At 53.4% G+C, this 15965-nt stretch overlaps 6 protein-coding genes across 6 annotated transcripts; 3 read left to right on the top strand and 3 right to left on the bottom strand.

Annotated features, from left to right (window-relative positions):
- Positions 1–768: 768 nt before the first annotated feature.
- Positions 769–1738, top strand: AYL99_04167 (hypothetical protein; the record flags this gene model as incomplete). The annotated part of the gene is made up of 3 exons (XM_018835681.1): positions 769–911; positions 992–1247; positions 1364–1738. The coding sequence occupies 3 exons, from the start codon at positions 769–771 to the stop codon at positions 1736–1738; spliced, it is 774 nt and encodes a 257-aa protein (XP_018695331.1).
- Positions 1739–3141: 1403 nt separating this feature from the next.
- Positions 3142–5247, bottom strand: AYL99_04166 (hypothetical protein; the record flags this gene model as incomplete). The annotated part of the gene is made up of 3 exons (XM_018835680.1): positions 3142–3179; positions 3251–3319; positions 3402–5247. 3 exons carry the CDS (start codon positions 5245–5247, stop codon positions 3142–3144), a joined length of 1953 nt encoding a protein of 650 aa, XP_018695330.1.
- Positions 5248–6000: 753 nt separating this feature from the next.
- Positions 6001–8841, top strand: AYL99_04165 (hypothetical protein; the record flags this gene model as incomplete). The annotated part of the gene is made up of 1 exon (XM_018835679.1): positions 6001–8841. One exon carries the CDS (start codon positions 6001–6003, stop codon positions 8839–8841), a length of 2841 nt encoding a protein of 946 aa, XP_018695329.1.
- Positions 8842–9155: 314 nt separating this feature from the next.
- AYL99_04164 (hypothetical protein) lies at positions 9156–11091 on the bottom strand (the record flags this gene model as incomplete). The annotated part of the gene is made up of 5 exons (XM_018835678.1): positions 9156–9496; positions 9593–9918; positions 10039–10100; positions 10265–10888; positions 10954–11091. The coding sequence occupies 5 exons, from the start codon at positions 11089–11091 to the stop codon at positions 9156–9158; spliced, it is 1491 nt and encodes a 496-aa protein (XP_018695328.1).
- Positions 11092–11802: 711 nt separating this feature from the next.
- AYL99_04163 (hypothetical protein) lies at positions 11803–13110 on the bottom strand (the record flags this gene model as incomplete). Its single annotated transcript, XM_018835677.1, has 3 exons — positions 11803–12867; positions 12914–13017; positions 13068–13110. The coding sequence occupies 3 exons, from the start codon at positions 13108–13110 to the stop codon at positions 11803–11805; spliced, it is 1212 nt and encodes a 403-aa protein (XP_018695327.1).
- A 796-nt stretch (positions 13111–13906) lies between these two features.
- Positions 13907–15814, top strand: AYL99_04162 (mitochondrial Rho GTPase 1; the record flags this gene model as incomplete). Its single annotated transcript, XM_018835676.1, has 1 exon — positions 13907–15814. The coding sequence occupies one exon, from the start codon at positions 13907–13909 to the stop codon at positions 15812–15814; it is 1908 nt and encodes a 635-aa protein (XP_018695326.1).
- Between the last annotated feature and the right edge of the window lie 151 nt (positions 15815–15965).

The raw sequence follows: 15965 nt of genomic DNA, 5'->3' as shown, positions 1-15965 counted from the left end.
TATCGGAGCGATCAAGCGAAAGGTGTGCATAAACGAGCTCTAAGGCTGTTAAAGCAGGCGGTGGCGAGGTCAAAACGCTCGATTTAGTCCATATTAATTGCTCTCTAAATTAGTGGAAAGGAGACCACAGCTAGTAGTCTGCCTAGCACAATTAAGCGGAACTTCCGGTTGTACGAGCTTGCAATGAGACTTCCGGTCCGGAGGCATTCCCGTGCACATGCAATCTGACGGACTGATATGGACCTGTTTACGGACTAGCTCCCAACGTTCTCAACTTGCATGAACTTTTCGCTCCCATGACATCATCTGGCGCGAACAGGAAACTTATCTCCGACATTAACTCCAGCGGGGCGCGTCGCATCGCATTTACTGCATTACATTGAGGCTCTCTCACTCTCTCGCCCAACGTGTGGGATTTGACTGGATTGATTGTCCTATCAACGGCCAGTGACGGTGCTGCACACTCAGGCAGAACAGCGTGGAAGCATGCCGATGCGGCATCGGCCCTGGATCGGTTTCCGGACTCGAATCGACTGCCCCTCCTTTCCTTAGTGACTCCTCTTGCGTGATCCCAATTTCCAACGGCCGGTGGGCATTGGTGACATTGCCTGCAGCTTAGCAAAAGATCCATCTCCCGAATCTGCGGAGTAGCGATCCCATCTCACCCTCGCAAAGCTTGCGTGGCTTGTATAAAAGACACGGCCCCTCCCTCGTCGGTCTCCTCTCTCCTCGTCGTATCAGATCTCGTCAGATAATCCCGTCAACATCATGGCTTCCAACCCTCCCGGCTCCTGCTGCTACAAAGGCGTCAAACACGAAGGCACTCCTACGGGCGAGTTCTCTCAACTGGGTGATTTTGAGGTCTACACAAAGTATCCCGAGAACAAGAGCACCGACATTGGCATCCTCATGTATGTTCCCACTACCTCTGCTAGCTGTCCGGTTCTGGCTCTGTTTCACTGAACTGACCCGAGCCACTTTTGCTGTGTAGCATCACCGATGTGATCGGCCACCGCTTCAACAATGCCCAATTGATCGCGGACCAGCTGGCCGCCAACGGCTACTTCGTCATGATGCCTGATCTGTTCGACAAGGACCCCATCCCCCTCAACCGCCCTGGCGATTTCGACATCATGAAGTGGTTGAAGGGCGGATATCACCCCAAGGGGACGGCTCACTTGCCGCCCACCGTGGACCCCATCGTCGACGCATGCATTGTTGAGATGAGGACGAAGTACGGATGCAAGGTAAGATAGTCCACTTGGAGAGAAGACAGATGGGACAGAAGCTCGATGGAGCAGAATGGCTCTGTTCAATGAAACAAGGAACGAGTGCTGACACATACTCTCTTCCTCCAATATAGAAACTTGGCGCCGTGGGCTACTGCTTCGGTGCGAAATACGTGATCCGACACCTGCGCCCGGACTCGGGCAAATTCGACGCCGGCTATTGCGCACACCCGTCTTTCGTCGAGGCCGACGAGCTCCGCGACATCAAGGGCCCTCTCGCCATTGCCGCCGCCGAGACCGACCACATCTTCCCGCCCGAGAAACGTCACGAAAGCGAGGTCATCCTCAAGGAGACCGGCCTGCCGTACCAGATCAACCTGTACAGTGGCGTGGAGCATGGCTTCGCCGTAAGAGGAGACGTAAACAGCAGAGTCCATGTGTACGCCAAGGAGAGTGCTTTCGTGTTTGCGCTCCAGTGGTTCGAGGAGCATTTGAAGGGTGGAAAGTAAGTCGACACCTTCGCTTTATTGGGGCGTGGAAGGAGTCTGTCTCTCTGGGCCGCGAAGGTGGTGGTGGCTGTTGCTGCGGTGAAACAAAAAGAGACCATGCATGCGTGGTTGTGACAGACAGGCAGACACACACGCCGTTTGCGTGGTGAGTGCGATGTCGACTTTGGAGTTTACAGCACCTGAATGTTTCTTGACGATACCGAACGGTGCTGACGCTGACGGTGTTTTGCTTCGCATTGTAAGCAGAGACGGAGCGAGATTGTGACATCTGATTTAATACACTTCTGGTCCTGAGCCTGCCTGACTGTGACCCCCGCCGCTCGTGGCTCCTGGGAGACGGAGACAGAGAGACAGAGAGGGAGATAGAGACAGATCGGCGCCCCCTTCCTTCATTCTTCTACTTGTGCAGTAGTGGGCGGCCGGCCACACATCGATTGATTGAGTGATTGATTGATTGACCTACCTACCTGGACTCGGGACGAGTTATGTACCTCGATCACGATGAGTCAGGCAGTCAGTAAGTAGTATGTAGATGGATAGACAGACAACCACACCCTCCTCGATATGAGTACTTCGTATTACTGGGCAGGCAGGCAGGTAGCTAGCATATACATGCCTCATCTACATCTACATGCATCTACGTCTATATCTAACTATATCCACACGTCTCTCCCTCTCTCTCCACATTATCATATATCATATATCCAAGATCCAAGATCCACGATCCACAGTCCCCAATCCACGATGTAACTGCACGGAACAAGCTTTGGAAGAGTGAGCGATAACCATTCATTCAAGCTTTCCAGAACGTGAATTCCACGATCACGCTCCGTCATTCCCGACAGAGTCCCCACGTCCCGAATAATGATAATGATAATGGTAATGATTAGGAGAATACTAACTACCCGACAGGGATTTAAATCCTCAGAATCGGGTGTGCCTGGCGTCGTCGTCGGCCGGAATTCCTTATGGAGGTACATACATACATAGTTTGCGGGACGGGAAGATACAACAGTTGAGTGATTGATTGATTTGCTTTTTCTCATCGGTCTGCGCTACTTAGGTGTCGTCGTAGTATCGTAGTACCCTAGCAGGAGATGCAATCAAGTGTCTCTCGCTGCTCGCTTTCCGCCACGAAAAAAGAGGGTGGCTCTCCATTTTTCTTGTCCAAGGGCGCTTCGCTATTCGCTCAGCGTTTGCTACTGACTCGTTATGATTCCCTCCCGCACTCTCGGTTCTGATCCTGGCTCTAGCCCATCTTTGGTCCAGCCTCCGTGTCCTGATCAGCGGAAAGAGAAGAATACATCGAAGAAGTTTCATATAGTTGCATTGTCGCCAGAAGATTAATGTCAAAGCCTCCATAGCCTTGGTCCGCGCAAGGCGAAAGGTGGCAGGTGACCGGCTTAAACGCCCATCTTCTCCGCCGTCCGCATGAGAGCACCTAATTGATTACCAAGTTAGACACCTATTTTCACCACAGTGGAGGACTGAAGCATTATTGGCAGAACTTACCAACAAAAGTGGTCACCAATCTCGCGCGTCCTTGGACAATATCATCAGGAAGAAGGTAAATGGTAGATCCTGTTCACACAAAATCTCGTCAGTATGTGAGGACACTTTCGACGAATCTAAAAGCCGAACAAACGGCGCAGAAAATACATACCCATCTTTCTGGCGATGCTGATACTCAACTTGGCATTCGCATATGCATCATCGGTCGTCTTCCCGGGCGTGACCAGATCGTAGTCGACATAGTTCGCTTTCATGCCGTTCAAGACGTCCAGCAGGAAGATACCGCTTGTAATGGCGGGATCTTTGAATGACCTGACGGCAGAGCTCTTGCCGCCCTTGCGGGACATCTCATTGGCCCATTTTATCATGTCTGAATCGCTGAGGTCGCGTTTGCCCATGCGTTGCGCGAGCCCGGAAAGCGTCGACACGATATCCCGGCGCATAAGCTGCCAAACTAATCCCAAAGTCAAGGTACGCTGGCCATCCGTGATATCTGCACCTTGAATGCCCACGAGGGAGAAGCGATTCTGCTTGCCCAGTTCAACAGCGTAGTTGGTGTTTTCAACCATCTTGAACCGGGACATTTCGCCGCCGTGCGCAGGAGGCTTATTCACATGACGGAAATTGACGCTGCCCGGAATGACCTTGTCGTAGGCTTGGAGGAGAACTGTGCCGTCGCGGAGATCATCAAAAAAGGAATTGACCGGTGGCTGGACGTCAAGACTGTTCAGCCAGAGGGTAAAGACGCGGGCTTCACGCTCGCCTTCTGCATCAAAGTCCTCAATCTCGGGTTTCTCGCCTTCTTCGAGCGGATCTAGACCTGGGTGGGTGTTGAAGAGGTTGGCAACAAAGGCCAAGTTGAGCTTTGGATTTCCCGCGACCAGGGCGGTTGGCGTCAGGAACTTCCGGCAGTCAATCCTTTCGGCATTTTGGAGGACTTCTTCAGCGCGTTGGAGGAGATCTCGCGTCTGCAGGGGAGCGCGTGAACAGATGTCGGGTTTCAGCTGGTTGAGCAGGACGGTGTAGTTCTCGCCATCCTTGACATCGCCGGAAAAGTTGGCCACTCGTCGTGGCCAGTTGGCGTTCTTGAGATGGTAATTGAACCAACGAAGCAAGATCTGTTCGGGCGGAAGTCGAAGGAATTGGTCCAGAGTCTCATCCTCTTCCAAAAGTCGGTACAACTCAGGGTGCAGCTTGATGTCAATCTTTCCTAGAAGACCTCTTCGTATCACCTGCCAAATCAGACCCAGGATCAAATGCTCGCGAACCTCAATGATATCCCCAGCACCCACATTGACCACGGAACAGCCGATACCTTTTGCTGACTCGATGACAATGTTGTTGTTCTCAGTCATGTGGAATGCATTGAGAGTCTTGATCTTCTTTCCCGGTTTGTTCAGCACACGTTCGTCGATGGTATCCGGGACACTGTCGTTGATAAGTTTGGAGAGGACCAGCCCATCTTTGCAGTGGTCGAACATCTCGAAGGTATCGGTTGGGAAGGGCAAGAGATGGCCGATGTCGGGATCGCCGGCAAGGACCGCATTGATATGGGTGGTAAAAGCAGTTCGCTCTTCCTCATTGATGGTGTGCGTAACGTTGGCAGAAGAGCCTTGAACATGAATCTTCCCACCTCCGCCGAGGCTGGGTTTCGAAGCATGCGAGGGGGCAGAAGGAAGCCCATTGCCAGCCGCAGGTCTCTGTGCGCCCACTGACATGCGTCTTTGCGCGGGAGAGGACTCGCGGACCTTTGCGATCAGGTCGACATAGTCCTCTAATTCGACTCGCCTTGAGCTGTCGAGATCCACCTCTTTCAACGCCTGTCTGACTACATCGTAGGATTGCCTTTCTGACTGCTGGGTAGCCTTGATGACGGTGGCTTCGTCAAGATAGCCCTTGTCGTCGACGTCCAGTTTGCGAAAGGCATCCTGCAACTGGAAGATTTCGTTCTGAGGGAACTGGGGATATTTGCGCTGAAGTTTGAGGATGGCCGCCATGGTGGGAGGAGGGGGAGGGGCAGCCGCCGACACGCGAGGAAAATCTACGGGGAGGGGGCTGGAATGCAGCCAAAGGGAGAGGTGGAAGAGGAAGAGAAGAGAAGTTGAGCTTGACTCAGGAAGAAGGAGATTGAGGAAGAAGAAGATATGGAATGTGTCTTTATTGTGGTGCCTGGGTCAAGCGTCGCAAGCTGTAGTACTTGGACGATGTGCAGTAAGCCCGGATCGATTGGGCGTCCCTCGCTGCAATGGGGGGGCCCGATTGCTCCATGACGCAGCAGTTGGGTGGCAGTGGCGCAGTTTTTGCCTTAGTCACACCTGGAACGCCGCCTGGTGCCGCCCAGCTGAAAGCCTACTAGGTAATAGGGAGCCCGGAGGAGGGGAGGCCCACTAGGCACTTGGGCATGACTAGCGTGGGGCTTGGCAAGGCTGCTATTGTTTTGGCTTCACTTCTTGGAAACCTGCTAAGCTGTGAGCTGGTCTCTCAACTGGCTGCCATCGTCAACTACCTCGTACACACTTCAGATATCCTCAATCTTACATCGTATCCTTACGGTCTCCATTGAACAAAGCCCCCTTCACCCCCTATTGTCGCGGTACTCTACTGCACAACCGACCCAAAACTCCTCTTTCACGCTCTTCTCCAGGGTTAACATTCAGCCTCGTCTCATCCCCTCCCCTTAACGAGGCGTCCAATTATATGCTGTCATATTGGATCGATTCCCGGCCCTGATCAGGGCTGTCCGCAAGGGCATGGCCGAAGCAGCCAACAAGTCCTCTCTGGCGAGCTCAATCTTCTCATGGTCCCGGAGCAGTACCCCTCCGCCCAAGTCACCGCTACCGAAACCGGTCGATGCATCCCCAGCTCTGAGACAGTCGTCGGGCCTTGATCATACCGTCGGTCTAAATCGATCTCCCAGTCTCCGCAGATATCCCAAGGACTGTCCCCCTCTCAAGCCGAGATGGTACTACGCTGTCGATGTGGCCAAACGGAAACCTTTCGCCCCGGATCCGACACCCGAAGAAAAGGCCAAACCCCCGCCAGTTCCGAAGAAACTGGTGCCTTTCTCTTCGTCAGACTCCCAGAGCATTGAGAAAGCATACCAGACCCTTGCTCAAAGGAACCCGAACAGAGATGGAGCTAATGAGCCCCCGGTCGTCACGACCGTACCTGTTAACGAAGACTTTTTGTATGATGTTGATATTGAGAAGCGTGAACTTCTCCCTGCCTACTGGTTAGGTCCTGTGTACGAAGTCCGCAGAGGGACCTGGTTCTATGCCGAAAATCCACTGAGACCTTGCGACGAGAATTTAGCCAATCAACTCGAAGAAGGCTATATCAAAGTGGCACCTTGGAGACGATTGAACCTTCAAAGCCCTCGTTCAGCATCACAACCTAGGAGTCGACCCAACTCGGCAATTATCGACGGCTCCGCCGCTCAGACGCTGGGCAAGTCGCCTCCCTCACAGGACGACGGTCACCCTTCAGGCCCAAACACATATCGCTTGTTCGGAACTCATATGAACACAACCGTCACATACCTGGACGATACGGTAGCGTACCTGACAACGGATGACTTCCTCTCGCGCGTCAGCAGTACAGTCTATGGCAGATTTATTGGATATGGTGGTACGAAGGTAGTTCGCGGCTGGTCTGACATAAAGCTTGCCGATCCGCCGAAAGTCGGTCTAAAAGATGATTCAAAATCCACGGAGACAACAAGCACCAAAGAGAAGCGAAAGTCTGCCAAAGTTCCTCCAGACGGTACGCCGGGCGCCGAAGAAGATAAAGTTCAGGCAAAGAACAAAGACAATGTCGAGAAGCCTCGGCGGACTGCGTTAGAACGCCAGATCTCGTCGCTGGCGGGCCTTCCCAAGGCTGACGACTCGAACGATCTGGGCGAAGAGGAAGAAGCAAGGGAACAGGAAGAACGCGAAATGGAGGACGCCAGGGAAAAAGATGGAGCAGATCAAGCAAGACAGATTGACCACTTGGTGCTCGTGACCCACGGCATCGGCCAACGTCTTGGCCTTCGCCTCGACAGCATCAACTTTGTCCACGACGTCAACACTCTGCGTAAGACCATGAAAGCTGTATATGAGTCCGCTCCTGACCTACAGGCTCTAAGTGGAGATCCGAAGAATTGCAGAGTCCAAGTGCTGCCTATCTGTTGGCGACACATGCTCGATTTCCCCAAGCAAAGTCTGAAGCAGAACCGCAAAGAATATGACATTGGAGATGCTGATGCCATATTCGATGATGATTATCCTTCATTGCAGGATATCACGGTGGACGGGGTACCAGCGGTGCGCAACCTGATTACCGATTTAGCTCTGGATGTTCTCCTATACCAAAGTGCTTACCGAGAACACATTGCCTCTATCGTACAAAAGGAGGCCAATCGTGTTTACCACCTCTTCAAAGAGCGAACGGGCTTTTCAGGAAAAGTCAGCTTCTGTGGCCATTCTCTTGGGAGTGCAATTTGCTTTGATCTCATGTGCCGACAAGAAGATGATCTCAAGACTCGACCGAGACGGGTCTCCAGCAAAACATCACGAGAGCACGGGGTCGAACAGAAAGATCTTCGTCTCGACTTTGACGTGGAGAACTTCTTTGCCCTCGGCTCGCCTGTTGGTCTCTTTCAGATGCTCAAGGGGAGGACGATTGCCGCTCGGCCTTCTCGTGGCGCCAGTGCATTTGGAGCCACTGTCGTGCCGACATCACCATTCGACCCGGACCCTATGCGAAACGATCCTTTCGACAGTGCTACATCGAAATTGGCCACCGGGAACAGCTCCACCGGCCTCATACCCATCACTACTTCGTCGCCCAAATGCAATGAACTGTTCAACATCTTCCATCCCACAGACCCAATCGCTTATCGCATGGAGCCCCTCATTTCACCGGCAATGGCACAGCTGAAATCACAACCCATCCCTTATACTAAGAAAAACCTCTTTGCCGCCCCCGGTATTTCCAACATTTCTGAACGGGTTAGCCAGCAAATCATGTCGAGTTGGTACAATCTTACCTCGGGCGTGGCATCCAGTCTGATTAATAGAAGCCTGGGCATTACTGGTGAGGAGCAAGCCTTGTCCCAGGACAAAGCCAAAGCCGTGAACGCGGCCAAAGAAGGGAGCCAGACCGCTCCTCCACCCGACACGCTTGTGGCAGATGAGAAAAAGCAACAAGACGTCGCTGAGGCGGCCAGATCGTCCCCAACGACAGAAAAAGCGCCCACCCTGATCGACTCTGAAATGGAAACCCTGTATTCAGGCTTCCAGAAGCTTCAGGTTGCCACCGACGCATCCGACGACGACGCTCAAGCGCGCACTTCGGCCGAGTTCCGCCAAGCGCAGGAGCGGGCGAGGAAGCTCAAGCGTGAAGAAGCCAAAGTTCGGGCATTGAACAGTAATGGACGCGTCGATTACCATATCCAAGAGGGCATGTTTGATGTGTCCCTGCTCGCTAGTATCGCCAGCCACTTGAGTTACTGGGCGGACGAGGATGTGAATCACTTCATGGTCGGACAGATGTTGAAAACAAAGGGCAAGGAGCGAGAGCGGGCGAGAGCGATGGAAGACTCGTGGTGATTGGGAACACGGCGTTGGATCGACAAGACAAGAAAGTCTCAGGGGCAAGGCAGTGTGTCTCTCTTCTCTCCTATTCATGATGATATCCCCTATAGATCAAATCAATCATATCTACACTCTGTCCTCGTTACATCTATCCCGTCACTAGGGACCTACCTAGCTAGGTATCAGAGCAGAGTGAGATCCTGCACAGCGCCAAATTCGTAGTCTTTTGCGTATTCATGTTCCCCCATCTGCCTACCTGCCTAACGGACATACCACTCGTCCCCTCCCTCCCCCTCCCTCTATCCGGCCCCCCCTCCCTTCTCTCGCTCTCACTCTTTCTCAAACACTCTCTCCACCCCCTCTTCCTCTTTGCCGGCACGCTCAATCTGCACGGCGCCGGCTTTTTCCACATCGCCGTCGCCCTCTACCGGCACACCGCCACCACCACCACTCTCGCCGTCGCCGTTGCCGCCGTGGTCCAATCCGACGTCCGAATCGCCGATCGCGTCCGCGGGGATGCGGTAATATGGCACAAAGTTGACGCATAGGGCGTACGTCCAGCTCGCGATGAAGAAGCACACAGGCACCACGAGCGCGAAGGGTGTGCTGTTGTGCCAGTCCGCAGTGGCGCCCAGGAGGGGCGGAACGCAGGCGCCGCCGCACACGCCGCCTGTTTGTGGTCAGTAAGGCTTGAGGTACGAAGGGGTGGGTGAGTGAATGAAGCGAGGAAGAGATGGTTCTCGGGGGATGGTGGTGGTGGCCTTACCAACAATCCAGCCCGCCGCGCGCTTGGTGTGTCTGCCCTGGCCGCGGATGCCCAGGGCCACGATGGTCGGGAAGCACACGGACTCAAAGAACAGGGTCAGCATGAACATGGCGATGCCGGTGTTGCGGCGCTGCGTGATGGCTGCGGAGCAGAAGGCGATCACCGACGTCAGGTAGAGCAGGAAGATGTAGCGTGGGCGGATGAAGCGCATCAGCAGCGACCCCGTGAATCGGCCCATGGCGAAACACCCCTGCGCACCGGCGAGGAGGGCCGCGCCCGTCGAGTTGGAGATGGGCGCGATCTCGGTGAAGTAGTTGATAGCATAGCTATGAAGAGAGGAGAAGGAAGTCAGTCATTCAGTCAGTTAGTCAGTTATAGATGGGGTCGAAAGAAGAGTTGTGTTGTTGTGATCAAGGGGCATTTGCTGATTTTTCAGATTGACCTACCCTGCCAAAGCCACCTGCGACCCGACGTAGCAGAACTGAGAGAATGCCGCGTGAAAGACGGTCTGTGGGGCACGAGACAGACTTCGTCAGCGAGAACGTGATATAGAGGAGTACCACGAAAGTCTGGGCTGAGTGGCTGACCCAAGGTCTGCATAAGAGCAAAGCCCTGGACTCACAAAAGTCTGGGATACACTCCAACTACGGCTTGGGAAAAGGAAAAACTCACATATTGCTTCCAGAAGGGCTTCTTGTTTCTCTCCTCCAGCCCGTCGTGGGTGACGGTGACCTGATGTTCCATATCCGCATCTGTGACCTCTGGGATCGGGGAGACGTAAAACACGAACGCGAGGATAAAGACGAATATGGCAATGGCAAGGTACACCCACTGCACGTTCTTCAAGCTCTGCAGGCTATCGCCGGTGTTCTTGAAGAAAGCGTAGCTGCCCAGAACGGGTCCGACCACCGTTCCTACGGCATTGAACGACTGTGCCAGATTGATGCGCAACTCTGAATACTTGGGTGGTCCGCACACCGCGATGAAAGGGTTCGCTGCCGTTTCGAGACTGCCCAGACCGGATCCAATAATGAAGGTGGCTCCACAGAACCCGCCAAAGGATCTCTTGAGGCCGGCAGGCCACATGAGGAGTCCCCCGATGCCGTACAGAGTCAGACCGAACATGAACACGGCTTTGTATCCGAAGTGGCGTAGGATCCAGTTGGCATAGCCCAAGGATGCCAATGGATAGGCGCCAAAATAGGCTGCTTGTAGACCAGACGAACGGGCACGAGAGATGCCGAGCACGCCTTGGAAGTGTTTATTCAGGGTGTCGAGGAGGCCATAGGCGAAACCCTGTGGGAGTTCCTAGTCAGTGGCCTGAACGAGTTCAGAGACACAGAAGGGAGAGGAAAACATACCCAGAGGAAATAAAGCGTTGTGACCAGAATGATGGGCAAGATGGATTGTCGAACTGAGAGCTCTGACGCCTTTGTGACAGAGTCATCCCGCACTCTGAGGGTGGTGTGCTTGAAGAATCCCGATTTCCTTCTCGCCATTGCGTTGCTTTACTGCGGAAAAGAGTGCAGGGTATCGTTACGGAGATACTTGACGAAACAATGTCGATAAAGACATGTAGACACGGGCAAAGCATGACCAGCAGGACTAGTACCACGTCCCATGGAATATATATTGTTGTAGTCACTGAATTGGTCATGCCCCGGGAACTGGAGAGACCGCCGCAAAGACCAGGGCGCCCTGGCACGAGGTTGCATCTCTGTAACCCTGGATGCATTCAATCCCTTTGAAATCGACTGGATTCGACTTCATGACGTTAAGAGCCAAGGTAAAGTACGGTAGGGGTGTGCTTGACGGTTAAAGGCATATGGTTGGAATTGCGGAGGAAAACGAGAAGTGGACACTTTGTGGAGGAAGATCTGCAAAGGATCAGCATTACCAGCAGCCATTTCGGGTCAACAACCACCGACACAATCTGCCGACAGGTGACAGCAGGTCAAGGTCGAGAACGGCCGGTGCAAGATAGATTTCGCAGGTGTGCATCACATCCTCATTTTGTTCGTCTACTATAACGATCCATTGCGCCAACCCCCAAGGCCAAATACGCCCACTCCTGTCCGAGATGCTGAAGGAATGTTTGGTGCAAACTCCGCCGCTAAATGGACCCGGCAAACAGCAGAAGCAAGAGGGTATAAATGCCATATTTTGTCGCCAACATCCCAGCCAAGAAGCAAATCGTAAATCAAACCGTCTCATGAGGCCGTCTCGACATAGTTGGAAGGGAAAATCCCCGTCCGGCCATCTTCGGTCCGTCCTGTCCACCAGTCGGTCTTGTTTTCTGTTCTCTTCGTGATGGTGATGATGTCCCCTTTCTTAAATCCCAAGTCGCCCTCTTGGTCCGCATCGAAGGTAAATAAGGCGATGGCTTGGTCAGCGCGCAACGACCCAGTTCGCTGTCTGAAGACAGGTTTCGGGGCCGTAGGTCGAGTGGGCTTGCTATCTGAATAGCTGTATTCATTTTGCAATGTGCTTGACCGACTGCGGTTGTTGAAGCTTTCGGGCGTCCCATTATTCCGACCAGCGGGTACTCGATCGTACACGTCATCGGCCCAGGTGTTGGCACGCCGAGGATTGGGGTTGTCGCGGTACACGTAGTTGTCGTCCGCTGACGTTACTGTGGAAGAGCGGTTGTTGCGTACATTTGCCCCATACGCTTCACCAGTTCTTCCCTCCCAGACGACATCATCGTGTTGGTCGTCGTAGATGGGCAGGTCATTGTACATGCTGTTGTCATTGTAGGCAGAGCCTGAGAAGACTCGGGTGTTGAGAACTCTCATCAGGGGATCTGCTGCAGGGGGTGGTCTGACGGCTCCCTCCAAAAGTTGTTTGGCCGTCACGCGCCCGTTATAAAGCTTTTCGTTGGCATCTCTCCTCTCGATCAGGACACTGCCCTCCAGACTGACACCTGCGAACAAGCCTTTCGTCTTGCTGTATGAGAACACTCCTGCCACACCCTTTAAGCTGGCAGCCCCCGCAGCTTCGGCATTTCGTCCAACTGGTCCCGCAGCAATGGAGACATTCCCGCCAAGGGTCACGGAGGCGGCTTGGGAGAAAGCTCGAACGGCGTTGTAATCGTTGAGGATGAAGACGAAATCGGTCAATTCAAACCCTATCTGGCCACCAAAACCACCACCAGCTGTGGCGATGGCCGAAGGAGCAGACCAAGAACCATCAGCCAGTCGGGCCACGACGACACCGGATCCAAGTCGACCGGATCCAAGGAAGCCGGCTTTGAAGACAGTCAAGACTGCGAGACCCTAGAAACCGTCAGCCTAGATCCTGAGCAGTCCGCAGAAACATTACCTTTGCATTCGCAAGGATCGAGGGCGGGATCACTTTATCAGGCCCAAAGCTCTGTCTGGGGTCGACGAAAGATGCGAGGATTTTGCCAGCCTTTTTGCACTCGCCTAAAAACGTGTAAATATGAGGACCCCGAATGAACGCAACTTTCACTTACTCCTCATAGATGAGGGTAGTGGGTTATTGATCCCAAACGGCATGTTGGAAGAAGCTGTGGCGAAACCTTGCCTTCTCTTTTAATTGGTCGTGTGATCAGGTCCAGATCGTGAGCGTGAGCAGATGTACAATCAGAATTGTTGCAATCGAGTCAGAGGTGAGAAGACTGCGAGTCGGAAATAGGCGGGCTGCGATGACGAGACCTCGGTGTGGGGGAGGCCGTGAGCTGCACAAATCGAGTGGGCTTCGAGGCTTGTGTTCGAGTTCGACTCAATGGACATACGCGGCTTGAACGATGGAAGACTCGGAGTGAGATGTGAGAATAATATACACAGGCAGCAGCATGGAAGCACCGAGATCAGCTGCGGAATTTCCTGGGAGGAAAAGCCAGTGATTGAACGGCTGGAAGCGTGGAAGCGAGGGAAGATTCTCTGGAAAAGGCGGGACGTTTTAGCGTCACCAGCATCGGCTGTCAGGCGGCTTGTCAGTTGCCCGCAGCTGCCTCCGTCATCGCCTTGGCGTTCCGCATGGGACGATGTCGTCGCAGGTGAGGCGCAGGCTGCGTTTTCTCGTGTTAGGGATTTCGACTACCTGGCTGAGAATCATTTGCCCGCCACACCCGCACCACGCAAGCCTCCGACGTCTCCTATTCCTACGTATTACTCGGGATTCTCATCCGTCTCGTCCTGCCCACGTTTTCGCCGATCCGAATTCAAAAGGCACAGGTCTCCGCAGTCAACGGTTCTCCACTCCTAACTCAAGCCCGGACCTGCGGCCACAGGGGAGGTAAACAATGAACACCTGTGACCGATCTCTGCCTCTCTAAAGCGCACGAAAGAGATGGCTACCGTGAGAATATGCGTTTGCGGCGACGAGGGCTGTGGTAAGTCCAGCCTGATCACCTCTCTGGTGAAAGATACCTTCGTGAGCACCAGGATTCAAGCTGTCCTGCCTCAAATCACAATCCCACCGACCCTCGGGACTCCAGAAAATGTTACCACCGTGATTGTCGATACTTCTGCCCTCCCACAAGACCGTGCAACTCTAGCCAAAGAGCTGAGAAAGTCCAATGTCATCCTTCTCGTCTATTCCGATCATTACAGCTATGAGAGGGTCGCTCTGTTCTGGTTACCCTACTTTCGTTCTCTGGGCGTCAATCTGCCTGTTATCCTTTGCGCAAACAAGTCCGACCTGATCACTACCTCTACGTCCGCTCAGATAGTGGAGGAGGAGATGTTGCCGGTCATGTCGGAGTTTAAAGAGATTGATTCATGTATACGAACTAGCGCCCGTGATCACTACAATGTCAATGAAGCATTCTTTCTCTGCCAGAAAGCTGTCACTCATCCAATCGCTCCTCTGTTTGATGCGAAAGAATCGGTCCTCAAACCCGCCGCTGTAGCCGCATTGCTCCGCATATTCTACCTCTGCGATAAGGACAAGGATGGCCTCCTGAATGATAAAGAGATGGAAGATTTTCAGGTCAAATGCTTTGACAAGGGATTGAGCTCTGAAGATCTACAACATATCAAGGAAACTGTCGACAATCATATCCCGGGAGCCGCCTCTGCAAAAGGCATCACTTCTCAAGGCTTCCTCCTCCTGAACAAACTCTACGCTGAAAAGGGTCGCCATGAGACGATCTGGGTCATACTCCGGACATTTCAATACACTGATAGCTTGTCTCTACAAGAATCATTTTTACATCCCAAGTTCGAGGTGCCCGAATATGCTTCTGCCGAGCTGTCCCCAGCTGGTTATCGCTTTTTGGTCGATCTGTTTCTGACTTCCGACCGAGACAACGACGGCGGTTTGAGAGACGAGGAGCTGGCATCTTTGTTTGCCCCAACGCCCGGAATCCCGCAACTATGGGTCGACAACAACTTCCCTTCGTGTACGATGAGAAATGATGCGGGCCATGTCACTCTGCAGGGGTGGCTTGCACAGTGGTCCATGACCACCTTTACATCTCCCAAGACCACGCTGGAATACCTCGCATATCTGGGCTTCGAGTCAACAGATCGCTCAAATACCAGCACAACCGCTGCTCTGAAGCTGACGAAACCGCGCAAACGAAGACGGAAACCAGGTCGAGTAGGCCGGAACGTCCTTCTCGCTCACGTTCTGGGTGCTCCTCAATCTGGTAAGTCTGCTTTGCTGGACGCGTTCTTGGCTCAGCCCTTCAACAATCTCTATCATCCCACTATTCAGCCTCGCGTGGCAGTCAACACCGTGGAGCTGCCCGGTGGAAGACAATGCTATCTCATATTGAAGGAGCTGGGCGAATCAGAGGCGGCCGTCCTGGAAAACAAGAGCAAACTTCTAGATCAGTGCGACGTAATTGTCTATGCTTACGATTCGTCGGATCCAGACTCATTTGCTTACATTCCCAACATCCGCAAAACATACCCCCACCTGGAAGATCTGCCGTCGGTGTACGTCGCTCTGAAGGCAGACCTTGACCGAACCACCCAAAGAGCTGAAAACCAGCCGGATGAGTATGTTGCTCAAATTCAGCGCATGCCACAAGGACCTCCCATGTCCACCAGCGTCACCTGGCCTTCCATCCAGGAGCTGTTTGTGGTCATTTCTGAAGCCGGTCTGGAGCCAGTCACTGCTTACCCGCGGCCCCTTCAAGAAGATGATGATGGACAGTTGATGAGGTATGGGCTCGCACTGGGGGTGGTGGTGTGCGCGGCAGCAGCGGCAGTGGTGATATGGCGACGCTCAGCCAGTCCGGGAAGTTGACAGAAGAAGCGGCCGTCAAATGATACATCTCACGAGCATGAGTTGCCTATCTGCGGCTTGCTCATCAGTCTGACGGAATTCCAAGCAGAGTCATCCCACTCCTTCGAGTCTCAGGTGGATATCTACCAACTGTGGCAGGGTGGATCATCCC

This window comes from Fonsecaea erecta (assembly GCF_001651985.1).
Source record: "Fonsecaea erecta strain CBS 125763 chromosome Unknown Scaff3, whole genome shotgun sequence".
In the NCBI taxonomy this organism is placed as follows: domain Eukaryota; kingdom Fungi; phylum Ascomycota; class Eurotiomycetes; order Chaetothyriales; family Herpotrichiellaceae; genus Fonsecaea; species Fonsecaea erecta.
The sequence above is the reverse complement of the archived record's forward strand: the minus strand, read 5'-3'. Positions and strand labels throughout refer to the sequence as shown.